Source organism: Heterocephalus glaber, unplaced genomic scaffold (assembly GCF_053883595.1).
Source record: "Heterocephalus glaber isolate CG9 unplaced genomic scaffold, H.glaber_assembly_v1.0 deba00001496, whole genome shotgun sequence".
In the NCBI taxonomy this organism is placed as follows: domain Eukaryota; kingdom Metazoa; phylum Chordata; class Mammalia; order Rodentia; family Bathyergidae; genus Heterocephalus; species Heterocephalus glaber.
In genome coordinates, this window is record NW_028258319.1 from 470,451 (window position 1) to 495,051 (window position 24,601).

The window sequence follows — 24,601 nt, forward strand, 5'->3', positions numbered from 1 at the left end:
GGGACAGAGGAATTAATTCTGGAGATACTTGGTTTTGTTTTGTGTCACCTACACATTTTCTGGCTGAAAAGCCCCTGCCCCTGTTACCTGAGGGACTCAGTCCCTCTTGTCAAGCTTCTGACTTTTCTAGAATATTTTGGGGTTGGGTGTCCCTCATGTCCATTCCTTGCTATTTTCCACTTGACTATGTACTGATACTACGTGAAGTTCCATGACCACCACCTTTTCCTGAAGGATGTTGTGAGTGTATTGGTGGTCCCAGCAATGCAAAGGGGAAAGCTGTTCTCCATGTGTGGAACATGAATGCATGGATCTGTTTAAATTCTCGGTTCAGCACAGGTGGAAGGTACTAGACTTACCTGAAGTCTTTGGATAATTACAGTGTCCTTATAAGGTGTGATGAAAAAAACCCAAAAACCAAACCCCAGCAAATGTAGCTGCTGAGTGCCATCCAACAGAAGGGCAAGCTTGTAAAAACATTATGATGTGTCCTTGTCTGCTTATTCACTGGATCTGCCACCATGAGGCTTCTGGCTCTTCCCTAAATTAAAAATGACCAATAAAATGGAAATGTTTTGAATGATTCAAAACATCAAGGTAGCCATGACAGCACAACTAACAACACAAAGAGGACCAGAACTGCTTCAGAAAGTGGCAAGAACGATGGGATATGTGTGTTTGAAGCAAGGGGGAATATATTGAGGGGGATTGAAGGCAATGTTTCTTTTACTTAAAAATTTCTTTAAAATTTGAATATTTGTCATATTTTTCAATGATTCCTCATAGCTGCAAAAACTCCCAGGTTAGAATTATATTTTTCAAAAAGAAGCATTTTTCTAATCCTTAAATGATTTTGAATTGCCTCTAGCAGGAAATCCTGAGTCCTTGCAGTGGCCCCAAGGCTGAGGGATGGTGGCCCTGGCCTTTTCTGTTATTCCCATTCTACTCAAGCCACACTGGCTTTTTCTCCATGTCATGAATGTTCCCAGCTCTCCTCTGCCTCTGGTCTTTGAATAAGCCCTTTCCTCTCCATGCAAACTCTTCCAGGATTGCTTTCTTTCTGCTTCTCATTTTTCTTTGTCTTGCCTAATGTAATTTCCTCAGGGAACCTTACCCACACCTCCGACTGAAATCAATTCCCCTGGAGTACACAACTGCCCATAATCCTATGGACTCCTTTCTCAGTGATTGCTGATGCTCATAGTTTAATATTTTGTGGTTTTGTATTTAATTTCTGGCTCCCCCATGAGAATTCTTTTCTTCATAGGAAGCTACCTGAGGGGGCCGGGGATTTAGCTCAGTGGTTTCGCCGCCTGCTGTGCAAGCTCAAGGACCCAAGTTCGATCACTGGTACCAAAAAAAGAAAAAAGAAAACTAAGACATAGGAAGCTGCCTGAGAGGCTGTGTCTGTCTGTCCCAGCTTTGTGGAATCAGGAATTGAATGAAAAGGGACCATGCATAAATGCAATTTTCTCCCTCCATCCTCAACAATTTTTATTTTTAGTACCGGTGGTCAAACTCGGGTCCTTGCACTTGCAAGGCAGGCGGCGGAACCACTGGGCTAAACCCCCTCCCAAATCTTTTGATTTTAAAAGAAGATGTTGGATATATCTTTTTGTTGTTGTTGCTATCAGGGATCGAACTCAGGATCTTGCGCTTTTGAGGCAGGCAGTAGCACCACTGAGCCAAATCCTCAGCCCAGTTGAATATACCTTTACTACTTGCCTAACCAAGAAGCCCAAGGCTTAAGACTTTTATTTCTGTCAAAATAAAACTTAAGTCACCAAAGATGGTGCTTGGTCAGAGTAGCTTGGCTGCTGTGGGCCAGCAGTCTCTGGGGAGGAACGTTTTCCTGAGCACAGGGCCCCAGGTGGGGAGCCCGGCTGTGAGGCTCGGACGCCAAAGGGCAGCTTGCTTCTCCTCTGCCATCTGCAGGGCTCTAGGCCTTTTCTGGCAGGCACCATTGCTTTTGTTTCTTCTTTTTTTTCGGTACCAGGGATTGAACTCATAACCTTGCACTTGTGAGGCAGGGGCAATACCACTGAGCTAAATCCCCCACCCAAGGCACCATTTATCTCTGTTAATAGATTTTTAGGCTCAGCTGTAAGCATTTTACTCTTTTAAATCATGCAGAAATCAACTTCTTTATCAAAGTTCTTGGAACAGTTGGGTGAGTATTTACAGAGAGTGAATTCCTAGATACTATATTGACTTGCCTGCTTTCAGAGAATACTGTATTCATTTGGTATATGTTTGTTTTATTTTGTTTTGTTCTTGAGACAAGGTCTCACTGTGTAGTTCAAGCTGGCTCAAACTCACAGTGATCCTCCTGTCTCATCTTCCTGAATGCTGGGATTACAGGTGAGCACCACCATACCTAGCTATTTCTTTATTTTTAAATAAATATCCTTAAGTCTGTGTAATTCCAAGGTCACTCCTCTTACAAGCCAAAAGAGCAAACCCACACACACACACAAAATAAATAGGGATAGTGAGGATCTAAACAATACAATTGCGCCGGGGATTCAGCTCAGTGGTGGCGCACCTGCCTTGCAAGCGTGAGGTCCTGAGTTCAATCCCTGGTACCAAAATAAATAAATAAAATAAACAATACAATTGATAAATGTGCTCTATTAGATGTAACAGAGCTCCACATCCAACAGAGAATATATTACTTTAAGCACCAGGGTAACATGAGCCATCATTTTTTTTTTCTTCCAGTACCGGGGATCGAACTCGAGTTCTTGCAGTCACGGGGGCAGGCGCTGGAACCACTGAGCCTAAATTCCCGGCCCCAGAGTAACATGAAAGAAGCTGTAATAAGTATATCACAGTATATCATACAGGCCATGTCATCTGACAGTAATGTACTAAAATTAGAAATGAATAGTAATACAAGTAAGGTTGAAATGCAGTTGCCTCTTGCAATTTTGCTGGCTCCCTGGGCCCTCTGATCTGTCCCGTCTGTTTTTCCTCCTGGATTGCTGGGTGGCTCTGGGAAACATGAAACTCACTCCATACAGCAGCAATTCAAGTTCTTCAGCCTGTGCTCTCAAACTCTGCCTCCAGACCTGCTTTCCTCAGCCAGATACATCTAGGTGTCCAGAAGAAACAAAGGGGCCAACTTTGGATTTATCAAGATATGCCCTGTGAAGAAAATTTTAATGGCAACTTCATGCACCACCAGTACCTATTGACTTTCCATTCATGTCTCCATGAAAAATGAGTATATGGGGAAAAAAAGAAAAGAAAAGAAAAATGAGTATATGAGCTAAAAACACAGATATCGCTCCTTTCTTGCCCTCTTTTTGGGCATGTTTTATCGTTTTTGCTCCTTTGTTTTTTAAAAAATGTTTTTGAGGTCTCACTATGTAGTTCACGCTGGCCTTGATCTTGTGGCGATCCTCCTGCCTCAGTCTCCTGAGTGCTGGGATTACAGGTGTATATCACAATGCCCAGCTCCTTTCTTAAATCAACAACTTTTTTCATTTTCATTTATTTATTAGTACATGTTTGCAATACATAATGATTCCATTCCTTATGCGAAGCTGGTCCATGTACATAATACATCTTAATTCTTTTTTCATTCTCTTTCCCTCCCATCCCCCCATCTCTTGGTTCTCTTCCCTTTCGCAAAAGATCTATTTCCCTATTTCCTACAATCTATCTTTTACTTTGCTCTTTATTTATATTTTGGGTTTCTCACATAAGAGAAGCCATGTGATAGTTAAGCTTCTGTATCTGATTTATTTCACTTAACTTGAGGTACATCTATTTTTTTACACATGACTCAAGTTTATTCTTCTCTATGGCATAGGGGTACTCTATTGTGTATAAATACTACACTTCATCAATCTTTTGATGGACATATAGGCTACTTCTAAGATTTAGCTACTATGAATTGTGCTGCTATGAACATGGATATGCATGTATTGCTGTGATATGATGTCTTTAACTTTTGAGAAGATACCTAGAAGGGGAGTAGTTAGGTTGAATGGATTTCTATTTTTAGTTTTTTGAAGAATTTCTATACTGATTTCCATAATGCTTATACTAATTTACATTCCCACCAATAATATAGCAGCCTTCCAACCAGCTTCTCCCACATTTGTTATTGTTCAATTTCTTGATGATAGCCATTTTTTCTGGAGTAAGAGGGAATTTCAGTATTGTTTAAATTTGCATTACTCTAATGGCCATATAAGTTGAACATTTTTTCATGTGTTTATTGGCCATTGTATTTCTTCTGAGAACTGTCTATTCATTTCAGTTGCCCATTTTTGATTGAGTTTTTTTATTTTGGGGATCTAATTTTTTGAGTTCTTTACATATGCTAGATATTAGTCCTCTGTCCAAGGAATAGCTGGCAAATTTTTTTCCCATTCTGTAGGTTGTCTCTTCACTCTGTTGGTTGTTTCTTTTGCTGTACAGAAGCTTTTAATTTTTTTTTTTTTGGTACTGGCGATTGAATGTGGGACCTTGCACTTGCGAGGAAGGCACCGGAACCACTGAGCTAAATCCCCGGCCAGAAGCTTTTAAATTTAATATCTCATTTGTTGATTCTTTCTTTGTGTGTGTGTGTGTGTGTGGGTGTGTGTGAGAGAGAGAGAGAGAGAGAGAGTGAGAGAAAAAGAGAGAGAGAGAGAGAGAGAGAGAGAGAGAGAGAGAGAGAGAGAGAGACAGGGCCTCACTCTGTAGTTCAGGCTGTCCTTGACCTCACTATGTAGCTCAGGCTGGCCTCGAACTCACAGCAAGCCTACAGCCTTCGCCTCCTAATGCTGGGATTACAGGTGTGCTCCACCACAGGTGGCATTTGTTGATTCTTGATGTTATTTCATGTGCAATTGGGGTTCTGTTCAGAAAGTCCTTGGCTGTGCCTGACTACAAGAGTTCTACCTATTATATTCTAGCAGATTAAGTGTTCTGTTTTAACATTTAGATCTTTGGGCCAAGTGTGGTGGTGCACCCCTGTAATCTTAGCTCTTGGGAGGCTGAGGCAGGAGGACTACCATGAGTCTGAGGCCAGTCTGGGCTACATAGTGAGTTTAGTTTAAGGCCAGCCAGAAGTACATATCGAGACCCTGTCTCAACAAAACAAAACAAAAACCATTTAGATCTTTGATCCATTTTTATTTTATTTGAGTATATGGTGAGAGATATGAATCTAGATTCAATCTTCTGCATGTGGATATCCAGTTTTCCCAGCACTATTTATTAAAAAGGCTATCTTGGGCCGGGAATTTAGCTCAGTGGTTTTGCCGCCTGCTGTGCAAGCGGAAGGACCAGAGTTCTATCCCCGGTACCCAAAAAACAGAAACAAAAGACACACACACACACACACACACACACACACACACACACAGAAAGAGGCTATCTTTCCTCCAGTGTATGTTTATCATATCAGTGTATCGTTGACCTTTGTCAAAGATCAGATAGCTGAATTTGCTTAGGGTTTTTTTTCTTTTTGGTACCTGGGATCGAATTTGGGACCTTGCACTTTCGAAGCAGGCGGTGGCACCACTGAGCTAAATCCCCAGCCCTGCCTAGGGTTATTTTTATGTCAATTATTCCGTTCTGGCAATCCACATGTCTGTTTTTGTTCAGTATCATGCTGTTTTATCACTGTAGCTATGTAATATAACTTCAAATCTGAGATTTTGATTTTGCCTGCTTTGCTCTTGTTTCCCAGGATTGCTTTTGCTATTTTGGGCCTCTTCTGGTTCCATATGAATTTTAGGATTGTTTTCTCTGGTTCCGGGAGGAATGCTATTGGTATTTTGATTGGGATTGCATTAGATCTATATATCAGTTTTGGAAGTATAGTCATTTTGACAATATTGGTTCTGTCTATCTGGGAACAGGAGATATATTTCCATCTTCTGATGTCTGTTTCAATCTCCTTTTTCAGAGTATTGTTTTTATGGTAGAGGTCTTTTACTTCCTTGGTTTGGTTAATTCCTAAGTATTTAATTGTCCTTAATGCTATGTGAATAGTATTGTTTTCCTAACTTCTTTCTCAGTGAGTTCATTATTGGTGTACAAGAATGTTATTGATTTTGTGCATTGATATTGTATCTGCTACACTACTGAATTTGATTATTAATACTAGGAGTCTTTTTGTGAAATTTTTGGGTCTTCTGTGTAGAGGATCATGTTGCCTGCAAATAATGATAATTTGACCTTTTCCTTTTTTATACAATCCCTTTTATTTCTGATTGCTTTAGCTAATGTGTCAAGTACTATATTAAACAGGAGTAGTGATAGTAGGTATCCTTGTCTTGTTCCTGATTTTAGAGGGAAAGCTTTCAGCTTTTCCCCATATAATATGATGTTGGCAATAGGTTTGTCATAAGCATATCTTATCAGATTGAGATAATGTCCTTCTATACCTATTTTCTTTAGAATTTTTATCATAAACGGATGTTGGACTTTGTCAAAGGTTTTTTTTGAGATGATCATGTCCTTTTTGTCCTTGCTTCTGTTTATGTGATAAATTACATTTATTGATGTGTGTATGTGAAATCAACAAATATTATTGAGCACCTGCTGGGTACCAGGCACTGTGGTGCAGCTGAGGATCCAGAAGTCATACTGAGAGATATGGTTTCCTCTCTCAGGGAGCTTATAATCTGTCAGGGAGGAAGCATAAAACAGCAGCCACTCACACTAGTATAGCAGAGCCCCTGTGGACAGCCATGACAGCATCTGGTCAGAAAACTGCTGTTACAGAAAAAAAATCTTTCAATAACTCTTGTTAAAGCATGGTAAGGAAAATTCCATTCAGGACCATTGCAATAGGCATAAGGACCACTGGTATGGGATTGTATAGCAGGAGGGAGATTGGACTGAACTCCAAACACAGCATGAACATGTGGGAATTGATAGCCAAGGAGCAGTGTGGGGAACAGTGGATGGAAAATTATGAAGAGGAAACATCAAGGGTAAAGGGAGATTTTGGCTTAATGTGCCTCATAAGATTCTTGCTGAAGCTGGGGGTGGTGGTGCAGGTCTGTAACCCCAGCACTTGGGAGGCTGGGACATGAGAATCACTGTGAGTTCAAGTCCAGCCTGAACTACATAGCAAGATCCTATCTCAAAAAACAAAGCAAACAACCAAAACAAAACCCCCAGATAATCCAGGAGTGTGTGTGGGATTTTTACTAAACTAAGTTAGCTAGATTCTTGCTAAAACTAGATTTTAGTATATGTGCTGCTGAAGCAAGCATGCTAAAACTAGATTTTAAGAGGAAGTACACAGATGGGCCTAGGAGAAGGATCAGGAACCTGAGTAAAGTTTGGTCAGGCAAAGAATATTTGTCACTCCCCAGCCGGAGAAGCCAGAAAAGGCTGGATTGCTGGAGGAATGCTGGAAGGATATCAACAGAGGAGTTAGAGTCACCTTAGCAAAGGGGAGGGAAAAATGCACTAGATGGAGGGAACAAGCACTAGGCCAAGGAGGTCCTCGTGCTGGATGGGCTGAGGGTGATTGCCCTTATTCCCTTATTCTAATAGAGGAAAGAAACCATAATGATCTCTATTGTTTTTGTTTTGAGGCAGGGTCTCACTATGTAGTTCAGGCTGGCCTTGAACTCACTATATAGCCTAGGCTGGCCTTGAACTTGCAGCAATCCTCCTGTCTCAGCCTCTGAGTGCTGGGATCACAGGCATGCACCATTTTGCCCAGCAAGGAATTCTTGTAAAATCAACATCACAGATAGGAGGAAACTAAGGAGATATGATGAATAAACCCAATGTAGAATCTTGGTATTGGATCTTGGAATGGAAATAAACAAATGATGAATAAAGTCTGTAGTCCAGTTAATGATAATGTACCAAGTGTTGATTTCTTATTTGGACCAAAAAAAAAAAAAAAAAGGAAAAAGCACAATACTATGTACCAGAATAAGGGAAGCTCAGTGAAGGGTATATAGGAACTCTTTGGGCTGTCTTTGCAACTTTCTGTAAATCTAAATTATTCCAAAACAATTAAGCTGACAAATTCCAAAAACACCCTTAAATCCAGAAAATACTTTACTTTTTGAAAATTAGCTTTTGGAGTCAGGCATGGTGTGGTGCATGCCTATAATCTCAGCACTCCGGAGGCTGAGACAGGAGGATCACTGGGAGTTTGAAGCCAGCTGTATTGAGTTCAAGGCCAGCTTGAACTACATAGTGACCCTGTCTCAAAAAATAAAGAAAATTACAAATTTACTTTTAAAAATTATTTTACCTTTTTGCTCGTGGACGCCGCTGAGGAAACATCTTTAGTCTGTCTTCTGACTGCCATCATGTCTAAGTCAGAGACTCCTAAGGAGCCCGAACAGCTGTGGAAGCTCTTCATCGGAGGGCTGAGCTTTGAAACAACAGATGAGAGTCTGAGAAGCCATTTTGAGCAATGAGCAACGCTCACGGACTGTGTAGTAATGAGAGATCCTAACACCAAGCACTCCAGGGGCTTTGGGTTTGTCACTTATGCCGCTGTGGAAGAGGTGGATGCAGCCATGAACACAAGGCCACACAAGGTGGATGGAAGAGTTGTGGAATCAAAGAGAGCTGTCTCAAGAGAAGATTCTCAAAGACCGGGTGCCCACTTAACTGTGAAGAAGATCTTCATTGGTGGTATAAGCGCAAGGACCTGAGTTCAATCCCCAGTACCAAAAAAAAAAAAATGAAGATACTGAAGAACATCATCTACGAGATTATTTTGAACAGTATGGAAAAATTGAAGTGATTGAAATCATGACTGACCAAGGCAGTGGGAAGAAGAGGGGCTTTGCTTTTGTAACCTTTGATGACCATTATTCTGTGGATAAGATTGTCATTCAGAAATACTGTACTGTGAATGGCCACAACTGTGAAGTGAGGAAAGCCCTGTCGAAACAGGAGATGGTTAGTGCTTCATCTAGCCAAAGAGGTCGAAGTGGTTCTGGAAATTTTGGTGGTGGCCGTGGAGGTGGTTTTGGTGGCAATGACAATTTTGGTTGCAGAGGAAACTTCAGTGGTTGAGGTGGCTTTAGTGGCAGTCGTGGTGGAGGTGGATATAGTGGCAGTGGGGATGGCGACAATGGATTTGGTAATGATGGTGGTTATGGAGGAGGCGGCCCTCGTTACTCTGGAGGAAGCAGAGGCTATGGAAGTGGTGGACAGGGTTATGGAAACCAGGGCAGTGGCCATGGCGGGAGTGGTAGCTATGAGAGCTATAACAACAGAGGCGGCGGAGGCGGCTTTGGCGGTGGTAGTGGAAGCAGTTTTAGAGGTGGTGGAGGCTACAATGATTTTGGCAATTACAACAACCAATCTTCAAATTTTGGACCCATGAAGGGAGGAAACTTTGGAGGCAGAAGCTCTGGGCCCTATAGTGGTGGAGGGCAATACTTTGCCAAACCACAAAATCAAGGTGGCTGTGGTGGTTCCAGCAGCAGCAGTAGTTATGGCAGTGGCAGAAGGTTTTAATACTGCCAGGAAACAAAGCTTAGCAGGAGAGGAGAGCCAAGAGAAGTGATGGGGAAGCTACAGGTTACAACAGATTTGTGAACTTAGCCAAGCACAGTGGTGGCAGGGCCTAGCTGCTACAAAGAAGACATGTTTTAGACAGTACTCACGTGTATGGGCAAAAAACCTTGAGGACTGTATTTGTGACTAATTGTGTAACAGGTTATTTTAGTTTCTGTTCTGTGGAAAGTGTAAAGCAGTCCAACAAAGGGTTTTAATGTAGACTTTTTTTGTGTGCCCATGCTATTGATTGCTAAATGTAATAGTCTGATCATGACACTGAGTAAATGTGTCTTTAAAAAAAAATTATTTTAGATACTGTATAGCGTGCAATCCAGAATAATTTTGTAACAGGTCATAAAATATATAACTTATGTATTTGTTCTCCAAATAAAGAAATGAACCTTTCGGGAATATTGATATAAAACAATTATTTTTAAAAATATTGAATGTTATTTTATTTTGATTTTTTTTGGCAGTAGGGCACTACCTGCCTTATCATCCTGTATTACTTTTTGATGCAAAGCAACTAATATTTACACTATGCCATATTTTTTAATCATAGTTGTAAATTATGAAAGATCCTTGAGTTTTCTATAGATCTACAACTACTAAAGTAACAGACAAGGGCAATCTTGGTTTATAAATCTGAGCATGGCAGTTCTACCATAAGAAGTACTCTATTTTTCTAATTTCTAGAATTTTTAAAATAACATTTCTGTAAGTCTGACATACTAATATTCAAGCAAGCAGTACCATTTATTTTAGTTCACATATATTTTCTCATTGTTTTTAATTTAATGTAATGTATTAAGTCTAATAGACTGTTTTGCAATAATTAGAGTAAAAGATTTATTTCTTCTAATCAAAGATGCATAACAGCTATTATCTAGGGGGACCACAAAATATGATTTCAAGATTTTGTTAACTGGGCTGGGGATTTAGCTCAGTGGTGCTGCTGCCTGTCTCGAAAGCAAAAGGTCTCGAGTTCAATCCCTGGTACAAAACAAAACAAAACAAAAACAAACAAAAAGCAAAAAAGATTTTGCTAACCATTGCAAATATAATCCTTATATAGAAATTTTAATTCTATAAAGTAGTGTATAATATTGTAACATTAAATTCTTGTTCTCAAATTCAAATGTGTATCAATCTTCAATGTGCTGTGTTAAATCCTGCTCTCTGAACTGAGACAAGATTTGTCTTCCTTTTTACAGTTTGTAATTTTCATTGTTTATTCCTGTAAGAACAAAGTCATTTGTAACCCACGCAAACAACTATTTGATCTGTGCGAACTTATCAAATTGGCTATTCAATAAAGTTTAAAAAAAGTTTAAAAAAAGAAAATTAATTTCCTCAGATTCTTCTGTACATACCTTTTCCCTATTTTACTTTTATTTGATTTCATCATGTCTTCATACAACAATGATTGTATAATATTTGCTTTTCTTTTCTTTTTTTTGGTACTGGGGATCAAACTTGGACCTTGTGCTTGCAAGGCAGGCAGAGGAACCACTGAGCTAAATCCCCAACCCGGTTGTATAATATTTGGTAAAGGTAGAATAAAAAGTGATTTAGTTTTTCTTAAAAAAACAGGTAAAACTAAAAGCTAATACTTCAGGGGTTGCAGCTGGGAGACATGTTGGAGCGGAACATGCTTGGCTTAGGTTCCCTCAAGGCTAGACAGGAGTCCTTAGTGTCCTGTTGTCTGTGATATGAATAATGACCTTGACCTTTGATGCCTTTTTTGGGTAGTTGTGAGGATTGAACCCATAGCCTTCACATTGAGCTACATCCCCAACCTTTTTTATAAACTTATTTTATATTTTCAGAGTCTTGCTAAGTCAATAAGCTGCTCAAACTTTTGATCCTCCTGCCTCGAACTCAAGCAGTGCTGAGATTATGGACATGTGTTACTTCACCCGGCTTGACACTTTTGAAAGGTACTGGTTGGATATCTTTCTGAAGGGTTCCTTTGATTTGATTTATCTGATGTTTTTCTCTTGATCAGGAAGTAACTATGAGTTTTTGGAAAAGCACAAGGCGCAGGTACCTTCTCATTGTATCACGTTGGAGTACTGGCTGACAATGTGACTTGCTAATGGTGATGCAGATCTGGATTACTTTACAGTGGAGTCTGCCGGGTTTTGCCATTATAAAATTACTTTGTTTTTTTTTTTTCAGTACTGGAGATTGCACCTAGGGTCTCACACTTTTTAGGCTTGCACTCTACCACTAAGCTGGATTCTCAGTCCTTCTCATTTTATTTTTGGGTCTGCTAAGTGCCCCAGTTGGCCTTGAATTGAGATCCTCCTGCCGCAGCATTCTGAGTAGCTAGGATTACAGGCATGTGCCATCACAGCTCACTTATAAGTACTATTTTTCATATTCTATTATTTGAAAGTGACTAAAAAAAAAAAAGACACGGGCTGGGGATGTAGCTCAGTGGCTCCTAGCCTGCTTCTCAAGTGCAAGATCCTGAGTCTGATTCCCAGTATTGAAAAAAAAGGAGTGGGGGGAATTAAACTATGCCTCTTGGAAGGGACAGTACCTACATATGTCATTTAGGATTCTGTAAGGAGGATTTACTTCTCTTGTCCCTCATTTAGCTTATTCATTCAATTATTAATATCACTATAGATTCAAGAATATTTATTTTATGGATTAAAATCCAATGCTATTGTGGTTTATTTTGTGTTTGAAAAGGTCTCAGTCTTGCCACTGGGAGCTCTTTCCAGTTGGCTCCTGTGTTTCGTTTTGTTTTGTCTTGTTTTGTTTGGTACTGGGGATCGAACTCAGGACCTTGCACTTTTGAGGCAGGAAGCGGAACCACTGAACTAAATCCCCATCTCCTGTGTTCTTTTGACATACTTCCACACCCCACCCACCCGACTTCCTTACTTTCTACCATTACAAAACAATTCAGACTAGGTGGACATATGGTGCATGTCTGTAATCCCACACTGTGAAAGGCTGAGGCTGGAGGATAGCAACTTCAAGCCCAGACCAAGATGTTTAGCAACTTAGCAAGGTCCTGTCTCAAAAAAAGGGGATTTAGCTCAGTGGTTCCAGTGCCTGCCTCGAAAGCACAAGGTCCTGAGTTTGATCCCCAGTATGGGGAGGGGTTGGGCATATAGCTCAGTGAAAAGATCCTAGGTTCAATCCTCAATACCATAAAAACCAAACAAATGATCCAGGCTCATGTTGTATTTTTCCTGTGCTAGTCTTAGAATCATCTGTTTCTCCAAGGCTGCAGTGGGTGAACGGGGCTGCCTCAGTTTCTACAGGAGGACATGTACTTTGGGATGGCTGAAACCTCACCATCTGTAGTTTTTGCTTTTTCCCAGTAGCAGACAGCTGGAAGACCTATTCTTTTCTCCTAGGGCCAAGTGACCTGCAGGGGATTTTTGCCTGGCTTTATTGTCCTTCTGTAACCATAATCCTGAGCCAGCAGGAAACTTGAACTTGCCAAATTGTGTGAGCCAGGGCAGAAGGAAGGAGGAAGGAGGCAAAGTAGCCCATCAGAGATCTCATTTGCCCTTCCTGGAGCCTTGCTACTCCTCCGTGAAGAGGAAGAGGGAGGGAGGTGGAAGCAGTCATGTTGGAGAACAGGCAAACATGAAACAGATCATTGAAGAAGCCTGACAAATTTATTTAGTTGAATTTGATAATGATATCTTCATTTGTGAAGCCCTTGGGGAATCTACTCTTTTTTTTTTTCTTCTTCCATACTAGGGATCAAACTCAGGACCTTGTGAGGCACAGCACCACTGAGCTTAATCCCCAGCCCACCAGGGAATATACTCTTAAAGCAGGGACTTCATCCTGACTTTGTAACTTTGGGTAGTTGGTTAACCTCTTCGTGCCTCAGCTTCGTCTATAAAAGGGATATGAGAACACTTCCTATTTTGTCAACTGTAAATGGGTGTAGTGCTTAGATGACCAGTAAATTGCTGTGAAGGCAGAGTGCCAGTCAGAAAAGTCCCTGAGGCCTGAATTCAAGTCCAGTTGTCATAGCAAGCATGGATTCTTAGTTGCAAGTAAGATGGAAATCAGACATGATCTGGATTTTGAGCCTGTCAATGGGTATCACCATTGTCTGTCTTCTTCTTCAGAGCCCTCTGAAGGGGAGAATCCCCAGCTGGGCTTCCAAGATACTTGTTACTAATCAGCTGAAGAATCTTGCTCAGTTCCTACAAAAATCACAAATTGGCAAAGTGTAGCTCTTTCAGTGTTATCAGCTTTGAATGCCAATGGCTATCAGCTCTGTTAGTATTAGCTGCTCTCTTGCTCTTGCTCAGAGCAAGCCAAACTGGGGAACATTTCTGGCTACTGGAAATGGTAGGTCCTGGCAATTTTCTGTTGCTCCCTTTAGTTCTCCGCTGCTAGTTACTCTCAGTGCTAATAGTTCTGGCTGCTGGTGGCTTTTGGCGCTAGTGCCCTTTGGTATTACCAGCTCCTAGTATACCTGCTCTTTATTGGAGACAGAAGGTATGAATAGGCAAAAATTTGCCATCTGAAAGAGGCTTTATTAGAACTCATGCTGAAACAAAAGGGGAAACAGTGCAGAGTGACCCTGCTAAGGATATAGGGAGGTTGCTTATATAGGAAAAAAGGGAGGCTCATGCATGTGCAGTGTCAGGTTTTCTGTTTGGTCATGGACAAGTGTAAGGAACATGGGGTTGGTCATGTCAAGTATGCAATGACATCACAGTGTGCTGACAGCTGAGGTGAAGAATTTTCAAAACTCTAAGACAGCAATACTGCCCCCAACAAACAGATTGGCTATGCCAAAAAGATGGCCCAACTCTCACAACTAGAGTGACAGACAAGATGTGTAAAAATTACCACAAAAATCACATAAAAAAATATAAAGAGGCATCACAGAGCTGTGAATCAGACATGATCTTCTCTAATGAAAGGCTAAGCTTCACTCACAAGACACATAGTCTAGCCTCAAGAGATATAAAAAAAAGATATAGATGTTACAAAAACCCAGTTAAATTAAAAAAAACACCCCAACCCCCCAAGAAACATTAAAAATGGTGTGCTCTCCCAGCCCACCTCAATTAAACCTAAACTTCTGTTCAATAAATAATTTAAACTCAATTTAATCTCATATTCATATAAATAACAGAGATCAAGACCTTATACCTGTTTATATATACCTTATAAAATAAGCGTTTGCTATATAAGTTGATATATATAAATAAATTGTCCATTCAGAAAATCAATATTTATCTGTTACCTAATCTACTCATGACCCTTACTCTATTATAATGTGCTCGAAACAGACAGGGAACTGGCCCTTCATGAACCTGACTGAGGAAGGCTGCAGAGGGTAGAGTCATTCAGAGAGGCTGCAGGGCAGAATCCTCTGGGACAGATCTGACTGCAGCCAAAGCAAATGTCTCCCCAAGTGGCACTAGGGAGCCTGATGTAGCTGGACTGGTGGTAAAGTTTTGGGGCAGCCATGGAAGGAAACTAAAAGGAGCTCTTGGGGAGCACTGAGCCCTTCTCTCCTGTTTCACAGTCTCTGCAATTTTCCAATCGGCAACTTGAGGGCAATTACCTAAGTTCTCTTTGCTTCAGTTCCCTCAACAGTGGAACTGAGGGAGCAGCATTATAGGGAAGAGCAAATGGTGGTCTTCAGGGGTGAATGCAATAATACTCACGAAGAAAATGATAGAACTGGGACTCCAGAGCCCACAGATACAATCCTCACATTCTGCTTGCCTTAAAACCATTATGTATACCAAATAACACACAGTCACACAGTGTGAAAACTGGAAAGAAATATAACAAATTGTTAACTGTGTATTTCTGACTGGGGGTATTATGATTTATTTTTATTTTCCTTATATTTTTCTGTATTTTCCAAATTACTTCTGTAATCAGAAAAAGTTGTATTTAATAATCAGGTTCCTTGGACTCATTTTTTTTTTTTGGTACTTTTTTTGTTTTTGAACTTGGGACCTTGTGCTTTCGAGGCAAGCAATGAAACCACTGAGCTAAATCCCCAGTTCTCAGATGTTTTACTTACAAACCCATCCAATTTAGTTTAAAAATTGTATTAGTATATATTTGCTATGGATAGGTGTTGCATTCAACCTTGGGATCATTTGTGATGACCTCCACCTAATTAAAATTTGACAGTTTGTATAATCTTAGCAAATGTTTAAAGCAGGAATCATTGTTTCAATTTTCAGATGAGAACATATTTAAGTCAAAGCTGAGAGCTAGAACCCAGGACTCCCTACAGCAATCTTCTGAGTGGAGGGTTATAGGAAGGCTGTGGGGGCTAGGGCTGTGCTCCCCTGGTCTCCTCTACTAGATCTGTTGGTTTCCTGCATTGGTATTGCTGGTGGAGGATATGGCATGGGAAGTGGAAAGTTAAGGAGTATTGTTGAGAGTCTCCTTAAGAAGAAATAAAGGCTTTCACTCTAGTCATATCCAATAGATTAACTAAAAATAATAGAACAACTACAAGATTGAGAGAGGGAAGTGGGTGTGAGCCAGTTAAAATCATTATCCATCATAGCAGGAAGGCAACAGATAAAGACCATCCCCGGTTAAGTCCAGATATAGCTATGTAAGCATTTTACACAGCCATGTGGGGGCAACCACCAGGTCTGAAAACACAAATGGCTTTAAGGGGTATCCCTGAATTCAGGGGTGGATTCACAAGCCCTTCTGACCTATTTGGTTTTTAAAAACTGTCTATTACACTTTATTTTTAAATTATTGTATTAAAAGTATAGGTTCTAAAAGTCAAGAAAAAAAAAAGGCTTTGGGGGTAGCTGGGTGGATTCAAATCCCATCTTCAGTTATGGGGAGCAAATTTACTTAAACTGAATTTTACCTTCTGGAAAAAAGGGATTAAAACCATACCCCACATGGTGGCCCTGAGGATAAAATGAGGTAATGTCTATAAAGCACACTGGCCGGTGTTGGCTGAAATTCAGCTTTTATAATTATTAACCATTATCAATAATAAACCAGGCGTGCAGCCACGACCCAGGGCTCGGCACATAGTAGGCACTTAATAATGGGTGTCAGTAATTATTTAAAACCCCCAACCCATGACGCAGGAGCCAAAGCGCTGGGAGTGAACCCTTAAATATTGATGCGGTTACTCAAATTTATTCATCACGGGCCCTGCGCCGCAGTGTCCGCCCGGCCTCGAGCGCTGCATCCCAGGTCTCTGGCCTCCCCGGGAGGTTGGAGGCGGCAGCTCGCCCCCTTTCAAGTCGCCAATGGGGGCTGTCACGTGCGGAGAGGAATCGCTGTGGTTTTAGTAGGGCTTTTTCCCCGGCAGGGGCGGGCTGGAGGAAGAGACGGTATGTCTCGAGGTGTGCGTTGGGGGCATCTGGGGTCCCTTTCGTCCCCAAAAGTCCGCACCACGGAGATAGCGGGACTGGGCGGGGTGGGCCGACACCGTTTTAGGGCGAGCGCTTTCCCGAGCAGGGGCTTCTCGAAGGAAGATTTGGGATTGGCCAGGAGGCTCAGAGCGGGCACTTCAGACTGGGAGGAGGGCGCCGTGCTCACCCAACGGGAGGTGGGGTTGGGCCGGGTATCCCCGGGGCGGGGCCAGCGCGGGATCCCCGCCCACCCCGCTGCAGAGGTCGCGCGCCCCGCCCCTCTGTGCGCCCCGCCTCCTCCGCGCCTGCGGGGCTGCAGCGGCCAGGGCGGACGCAGCGCTTCGCAGCACTGCCGCACAGCTACACCACGCGGATGGGTCGGGCTGCGGGTGGGGGGGCGGGGCCGTGGAGGCCAGGGCGCTGACGTCATGGCAGGGCCGGGGAGGCGGGGAGGCGGGGAGGCGGGGAGGCGGGCTCAGCCTAGCCCAACCCTCCGCGGCAGTGGCCCGGTGTGCGGGAGGCGCTGCTGGTGGCGGGCTCCTGAGCGCCGTCCGCCGCTGCTGAGTTTGTCACCGGAGCCCCGTGCCTTCGCCCGGTGCTGCCGGCCCTCTCCCGCCGCCATGGCCCTGGTGCGAGATGCCGAGCCGGCCTCGGGGCCCTCCCGCTGGCTGCCCACGCACGTCCAGGTGACAGTACTGCGAGCCCGCGGGCTTCGGGGCAAGAGCTCAGGCGTCGGCAGCACCAGCGACGCGTACACCGTGATCCAGGTGGGCCGCGAGAAGTACAGCACGTCGGTGGTGGAGAAGACGCAGGGCTGCCCCGAGTGGCGCGAGGAGTGCTCCTTCGAGCTGCCGCCCGGCGCCCTGGACGGCCTGCTGCGGGCGCAGGAGGCGGACGCGGGCCCGGCGCCCTGGGCCTCGGGCTCGGCCGCCGCCTGTCAGCTGGTGCTCACCACCATGCATCGCTCGCTTATCGGCGTCGACAAGTTTCTGGGGCAGGCCACCGTGGCGCTGGACGAGGTCTTCGGGGCTGGCCGCGCCCAGCACACGCAGTGAGTAGGGCGCGCGGGGTCACGGAAGCGGTGCAAGGTTTCCCCAGGTGGGACCGGTGGAGATCAGGATCCCGAACCTCGGCCTAGACCCTGAGCCCCTTGTCTCGCGCTCAAGGCCGCAAACCGACGCACTCAAGTTGGTTCTTAGCATTATGGGGTCCTCTCCTTGTCTCCCAGACAGGCGCTGTGGTGGTCTTGGGCACTGGTGGATCCCTGGGGAATTTGAGTGGTAACCAAATGTTAGGAGTAGACTGACAAAGAAAGTTAGTAGTGGGTTTCTGAGGCTTTGGGGAAATCTCGAGGCCTCCAGGCTCTCGAAGGGAAGGGGAACTGAGGCACTGCTCTGTTCCCAGCCCGTGGGGGAATGGAGAGGCTGCCTTGAACTGTGGGTAAGGAAGGTGAGACGTTATTCTCCAGGGCCAGAATGAAACTGGGGACACCCCACCAAACCCGGAGGTTGTGCCAGACAACTGCCTCTTGCCTATTCTATGATGCCCTCTACTTTCTAGAGATGCTATCCCTCTCTCCCCTCCACCTTGATCTGTGTCCAGGGTCTTTAGTCTGAGGACAGGAGGACTTTCCTAAGTGAAGGAAGGAAAGACTTTGGTCAAGCTTCAAGTGACCTGCCTGTCCTCCTCAGGTGGAGGCAGGTTAGTTCACAGCAATAGATCATCTTCCAGTCACTTCCCCTGAGAAGAGCCAGCAGGGTTTGTTTTTTTTTTTTAATCATTTATTTTGGCAGCATTTAATCTTCCCTGTGTTAAGATCAAGGCTTCAGACATGAAGCACTGTTTCCTGTTTTGGGCTTGGGTGGGATCTGGAAGCCAGTCACCAGGCCTGACCACCTGCTGTGGGTCACTCCAGTGGTTAACTTGGGAGGGACCTGGGTGGGGAAGGGAAGAGGGTGGGAACAGGGGTGTTACCTCGGTGGGGAGAGGTGTCCCAAGGCCTGGTTGGGGGAATGGTACCTACTGAGTAAATCTAGAAAGGCTTGCTGGAGGAGAGCGGTGAGCCTTGAACCTGGTGCAGACACAAGTAGAAGCAGGATTTGTGTAGAAAAGGGTCTGACCTTGAATGTTTTTTCTAAGGAAGGGCCTTCCTGGCTGGCTGTAACCTGGAGATGGGAAGTGGGTTAGTGTGAGGGCAGGTAGCAGGCATGGCTGTGACCTGGCTCTGTCTCCCCTCTCCCCTGGCCTTCTCCCCTCCTTCCCTCATGACTTGCTGTTTGGTTGCCGGGTGTGGGATCATGTGGTATAGCTTGGCCCCACATTTTGGTTTTTCCTCTCCTTTTCTGTCCTCTCCCTCCTTCCTGGCTCAGGAAGCCCAAGGGGGTAGTTGTGGAGTGGGATACCCTCCCCTGGATCTCTTAGCCCTTTCTTTTCGAAAGAGGTCCCCACATCGAGCCACCTCTTTCACCAGTCCGTCACCCTCCTCCACTAAGAGCTCCTCTGACCAGGGTTGGTAGATGACATCTGGTGTGTGTTGCTGGGAGAGAAGGGGACAGAAAAAAAATCTAGCTTGCAGGGAGGAGCTTCTTTGACTTTTTTATTCCCCCCTAGTTCCTCTTGGCCTCTAGCTCTTCTTTTGCTGAGCTGGCCCAGCCTGCATATCCAGGTGGGTCTGTTTGCAGCCAAGAACAGTGAATCTGGGAGAATTGCCATGCAACCCCTTGATCTGGATGGGAGCCTTAATTTACTTTATAGAAGTCATCTTTTCCACTGAGATTGCTCCACACCCACCTGGCTGCCTTTCCTCTGATGCATGGACCTGGGTTATTTATAGAGCCTGGAAGGGTCAGCAGTAGGGTGGGCAGAGGACAAGTCCTGAAATTGGACTGCTACTCTAGCTCACTGGACTAATAGCATGTCTGTCACCCCTACTGTGGTCCCCTGCCTCTGGCTCTAATGGCCACTCCTGGTATTTCCTGAGGCACCCTGGCATAGGCTGCTGAGACTGCCTGTTGTCTAGTCAGGACAAGGCTAAGTGGAAAGACCAGATTATACTTTCCTCAGCTTTGGATAATGATGGAAAAGAATAATGTTCATGTTTAACTGCAGGAGCCAGCTTTGGTGTCCTCAGCAAGGGCATGGGGTGGCCCTGTGTCACCTAGAGGCTTTGTGTTACAGAGAGAACCTGACTGGGAAGGACAGGTTCCTGGTTAAGAGACAAGTTGTGCAAGAGCAGACCCCAGTCTTAAACCTCGCACTTTGTGGCAAGTTCAGGAAACTCTTGGAGACTCAGTTTTTTCATCTGTAAAATGGGGATAATTCACACCTTCCTAAGGTTGATGTTAGGGATGAAATGAGAATGCAGGTGAAGTGCCTAGCACAGGCCCTGGACATGGTAGGGGGGTAGGTGAACAGCAGTGATGATGGAAGGAGGTTTTGGTGACATTGGCAGTGCTTGTCCAGAAGACATCCCCTGCTGTGGAAAAGCTTCTCATTGTGATAGGGGAGATAGTCAAAAACATGGAGGCTGGAAAAGCTTGGGACACGGGAGGTGACAGGAGTCTGGGGGTTCCCAATGAAAGGAGCTTGCCCTTTGCAGCCTCTGCAGTTCTCTCTGCTGCTAGAGCCTGGAGAGCCAGGATTGGTTTGGGAAACATCTGTGGTCCCGAAGCCAGGCTCAGATCTGGCTGTGGCTCTATAGCTCTCCTCCCTAGCAGCCTTGCCTAGGTCTACCCCTGCCCTGGGAGACAGCACAGTACTAGAAAATCTGGGGACAGGGTTTTATTCCCAGTTTTGTGACCTACTAGTAGGCAAGTTACTTAATCTGTTTCCTCATTTCTGAAAAGGTCATGGTACATAGTTATCATGAGTTATACAGATTGAATAAGATACATCTATAAAAGCCTTAGTGTAGTTCCAGATACATAGAAGCTTTCACAGTGGTAATGTTGAGTTATTCTGGGGCCCTGCCTCATGTGCTGGTGGTGGTGAAGGTTCTAGGTGCCCCAGTAGGCCCTGAAGATCCTTAGCAGGGGCACCCTTTGAGGTGAGAGATTTCACTGGAGGCTTCCAAATAATAAGGGGAAATTCTCAAAACAGAATTTAATGTGTTACACAAGATCACTTGATGAGACCCTCTTCCCCTTGATGGAGCCATACATGGGTCTTCATGGTTCTGATGGGTCTGAAAACCCTGAGTTGCCTCTTTGGTAATTCCTTTCTGTTTTTTCCCAGCAACATCTCTCCTCGCTTTCTCCAGTGGGCGCTGTGTCTGGTTCTCAAGACACATGTGATTCTCTCTGTTCCCTATGGGGTCAGGTGGGTCATTTGTACCCTTCTGGCCATTATGGTATTGCTGTGGATTGTGGCCCCAGGTGAAAGTCCCTGTGACCCACACAGGGGTAGGATGGCAGAAGCAGCAAAAGTTTTGTAGTGGGAAGCTAGGGAATCTGCCATGAGGCCATTTGGGTAGGGGAGCCCTGCTCTTGGCCTTCTGGGAGGGGTGGTCTGTGTGTGTTTGGGGAAGAAAGGGAACAACCCTGCTATGTGGAGCCCTACATCTGACTTCTCCCTCAACCTGATATAGAGTAAAGTGGTCCCAGCTTGTAAAGCCTGGGATATAGAGGCCTATTGTATCAGTGGCTAGAGGCTGATGCCTTGGAAAAGCTGAAGCTGTGGGTTCCATTTGGGTTGGGACCAGTTGTCTTTTTTCATCACAAAGAGCAAAACTGTTGTTCCCCAAGGGGCCACTGCCAGCCCCTGTCCAGACTGTGAAGTTAGAGTTTTTTGGGGGGAGAAGGGAAGTACAGGGAGGCCTGTGGCTTTGGAGGACATAGGTTTGGGACTAGGGCTTCTGCCTAGCTGGTCGTAACATTCTGAGACTTCTGTAAAGAGTGGTTTTGGAGCCCTGGGAAGCACCTGAGGGGAAATGCAGCTCATTACCCTAAAAGGGTGGAAGGGCCTGTAGGGGATTCTTCTCATCGCTTAGCTTCCAGGGGACCTACCTGCAACTGTGGCGGGCCGATGACCCACGATCCCACAGCCTTTTGTCCATTGGTGCCCAGGTGTGACCCTGCTTTTTAGACACTTGGGTCTCTGGCTCTGGCTCCTGCTCCAACCCCTGGCCTGGAGTCCAGGTGTCTGGGGCTGTGGGAGTGGGGTGGGGTGGTGGTGGCTGTCTCAATAACCAGTCATTAGGACTCACAGGCTTCATCTCTTGGTCATGGGGCAGTTTTTATTTGGGGTTGCTGGCGCAGCAGCATCTGGAGGAGGGGAGGGGAGGTAGGAAGTGTGACTCTTCTGGCAATCTGAGCAGCTCCTCCTCATGGAATAGTGGCTTCCCCTTTCTTGCACATCTGCCCCTACCCTGAGCCCTGGGGCTGTGTTAGCCTCATCTCTGCCCTGCTTCCTTCTCCCTGTGGGCTGCTGGGCATGAGGTGCAACTCAGCAGAGCTGCCATCCTGGGTGACCTTGAGGGCTGTCCTTTTCTTCTGACAGCATCTTCTCACCTTTCTTGTTATTGCTGTCAGCCTGGTGCTGTGAGTCTCTCCCTGGTGCTAAACCTCTGGTCTGGCTTTATCCACGTTTCCCTTGCCTGTCCCACCCTGAGCTGAAGCAGATAATTAACACAATGTCAGGAGCTGTGGTTGCTCTGTGGGAATCAGTCTTTTTTTTTTTTTTGTCTCTGTAGAATGTTGTATCCCTTCCCCACCCCCAAGTGATTAATATGTGTCCCCAACACGAGTCCTCTGTTCTCCTGGCGGTCCTATCAGGGGAGTCTGGTGACCTTGCTCTTTCTGAGCTGGCCTCTGGTTGTTTCTTCCTTCAGGAAGGAGAGGATACTTGGCAGGTCACATGGTGACCTCTGTGTGGGGATGGGCCAGAATTCTCCTGGCCAGCAGTGAGCAGGGGATCCAAGTGGGGAAGCTGCAGGGGTGGGGGGAGGTTATCAGGGCCATCTTGACCTTCAGTTTACTGGGGATGGGGAAGCAGAGCCCTTACTTAGGGAATTCCAGTGTCAGAGTGAGAAGATGCTTGGCATATGGAAACTGAGGCTGGGGGAGGGAGAGGAGAGGACAAGGTCTTAGCTACTTAGCAGTTAGTGGAGGGTATGGCTCTGTGTAGTTCCTATTAAACACTGGCAGCCTGCACAGCTGAAGGATTTAGGGAAGAAGAGATGGTGTTTGGGGCTCTGTGTACATCCCAAGGTTTCTGAGGAAGTGCCTGTGGGGCTTTAGTGAGAGATGGACACTGCTGCTGGGAGAGGGAGGGGACCTTGGGGCTTATCCTCAGACCGGGAAGGGCCATCTAATCCTGAACATTTCTGGAGTACCTGGACAAAGGCCAAGAGGGGCCTCTGGGGTGGGATTCCCGAGGAGGGGAGGATGTGGACATCCCCCTATATCTGAAAGAAGTGTCAAGGCCATGAGCTCTGTATTTGAGGCCTAGATAGGGAGCTCTGGAGATGTTAGAGGAAACAGGGTCCCTGGGGTGGCCTGTGGTTGAGGCAGGCTCCCTGAGGAGAGGACAAATACCAGAGACCTGTGGGAGGCCAGCAGAGAGCCTGTCTGTCATCCCTGCCTTGGGAATTCCCACACCCATTCTGGTACATTATTATTATTACTTTATTGGTCCAGGCACGCAATGGTGGTGAGCCTATGGCATGTGTGTTTTTCTTTTAAGACAAAAGATGTTAATATATGAGTTGTTTTTTCTAAACTTAAGCCTCAGTATTCAAGTGCAGTGCTGGCACTTTGCAATAAATAAATGGGTTTTGCGTTGTAGCTTCAGCAGTCGTCTCTAAAAGGTTTGCCATCACTGGTCTAGAGTATCTTTTTTTTTTTTTTTTGGTACTGGGGATCAAACTTGGGTCCTCTGGCTTGTGAGGCTGGCAGCGGAACCACTGAGCTAAATCCCTGGCCCTAGAGTATCTTTATTAAGCCTGTTCTAGATGCTTGACTTCTATTAGTTAATTGCAAGCCCTTAAGGTATATAGGTGCTGTTACTGTGTTGTGCAGTTGAGGAAATCTTAGCACAGAGAGGTGAAGTGACTTTCCCAAAGGCACACGGCACAGTCATATTGTGAACCAAGGCAGTCTGGCCTTAGTTTGTGCTCTTGACCATGACACCTCGTTGCCCATCTCCATCTTCTCCCATGACTTGCATGATTCCACTCTCCTTAGGGCCAGGTGCCCTGCTGAAGCCTCTTCTCCCTTCCTGGTACAGGTCAGGGGTTAGCATTAGGGTTCCAAGTGTGCCCTGCTTCTTCCAGGAGACCCCTGAGTTTACAGGCCGAGCATGTGTATACTGCGGTTCTAGCCTGGTCATGTGTGTTGCAGGCACTGGAGTGCTGCCTGCCACCGAGTGTCTGTAGAGTGGGGCAAAGCCTGGGAAGCTCTGCCCTGGTCTTCCCATCCCAGTGCTTAGAGCCATTGGACATAGGAGACTTCCTATGTCACTGATCAAATGTCTGTTCATTTTACCTGACAGAACACTCTTAGCTGACTGGTTCCCCCTGCACAGTTGTGTAGTCTTTGGAATTAATTTTTCCTTTTCAACTGCCAGGAAGCCATGACTGGGCAACCACTGTATTTAAGCTAGTACTGGGGAGGAAATGGAAAAAAAGATAGACCCTTACCTGGAATTACAGAAATATGTTTGAGACAAGACTTACACAGGAAGGATAGTTACCCCACAGAGCAGCCTGTAACAGTCAGAGAGAAGGACCAAGTTAGGAGAAAGGAGAGCCC

General features: G+C 45.0%; 1 protein-coding gene and 1 pseudogene across 3 annotated transcripts in view; both read left to right on the top strand.

Moving 5' to 3' along the window:
- Window positions 1–8,288: 8,288 nt before the first annotated feature.
- Window positions 8,289–9,685, top strand: LOC101709017 (heterogeneous nuclear ribonucleoprotein A1-like; annotated as a pseudogene).
- Window positions 9,686–17,306: 7,621 nt separating this feature from the next.
- Rab11fip5 (RAB11 family interacting protein 5) overlaps window positions 17,307–24,601 on the top strand; it is a 37,465-nt gene continuing 30,170 nt past the window's right edge. Inside the window, exon 1 of one of the 3 annotated variants that reach the window (XM_004849864.3) lies at window positions 17,307–17,904. In XM_004849864.3, coding sequence (XP_004849921.2) covers window positions 17,474–17,904 — 431 coding nt within the window. In that variant the 5' untranslated portion in view covers window positions 17,307–17,473. The remainder of the gene's footprint in view (window positions 17,905–24,601) is intronic. The other 2 variants (XM_004849865.3, XM_004849866.3) reach the window with 2 other exon arrangements.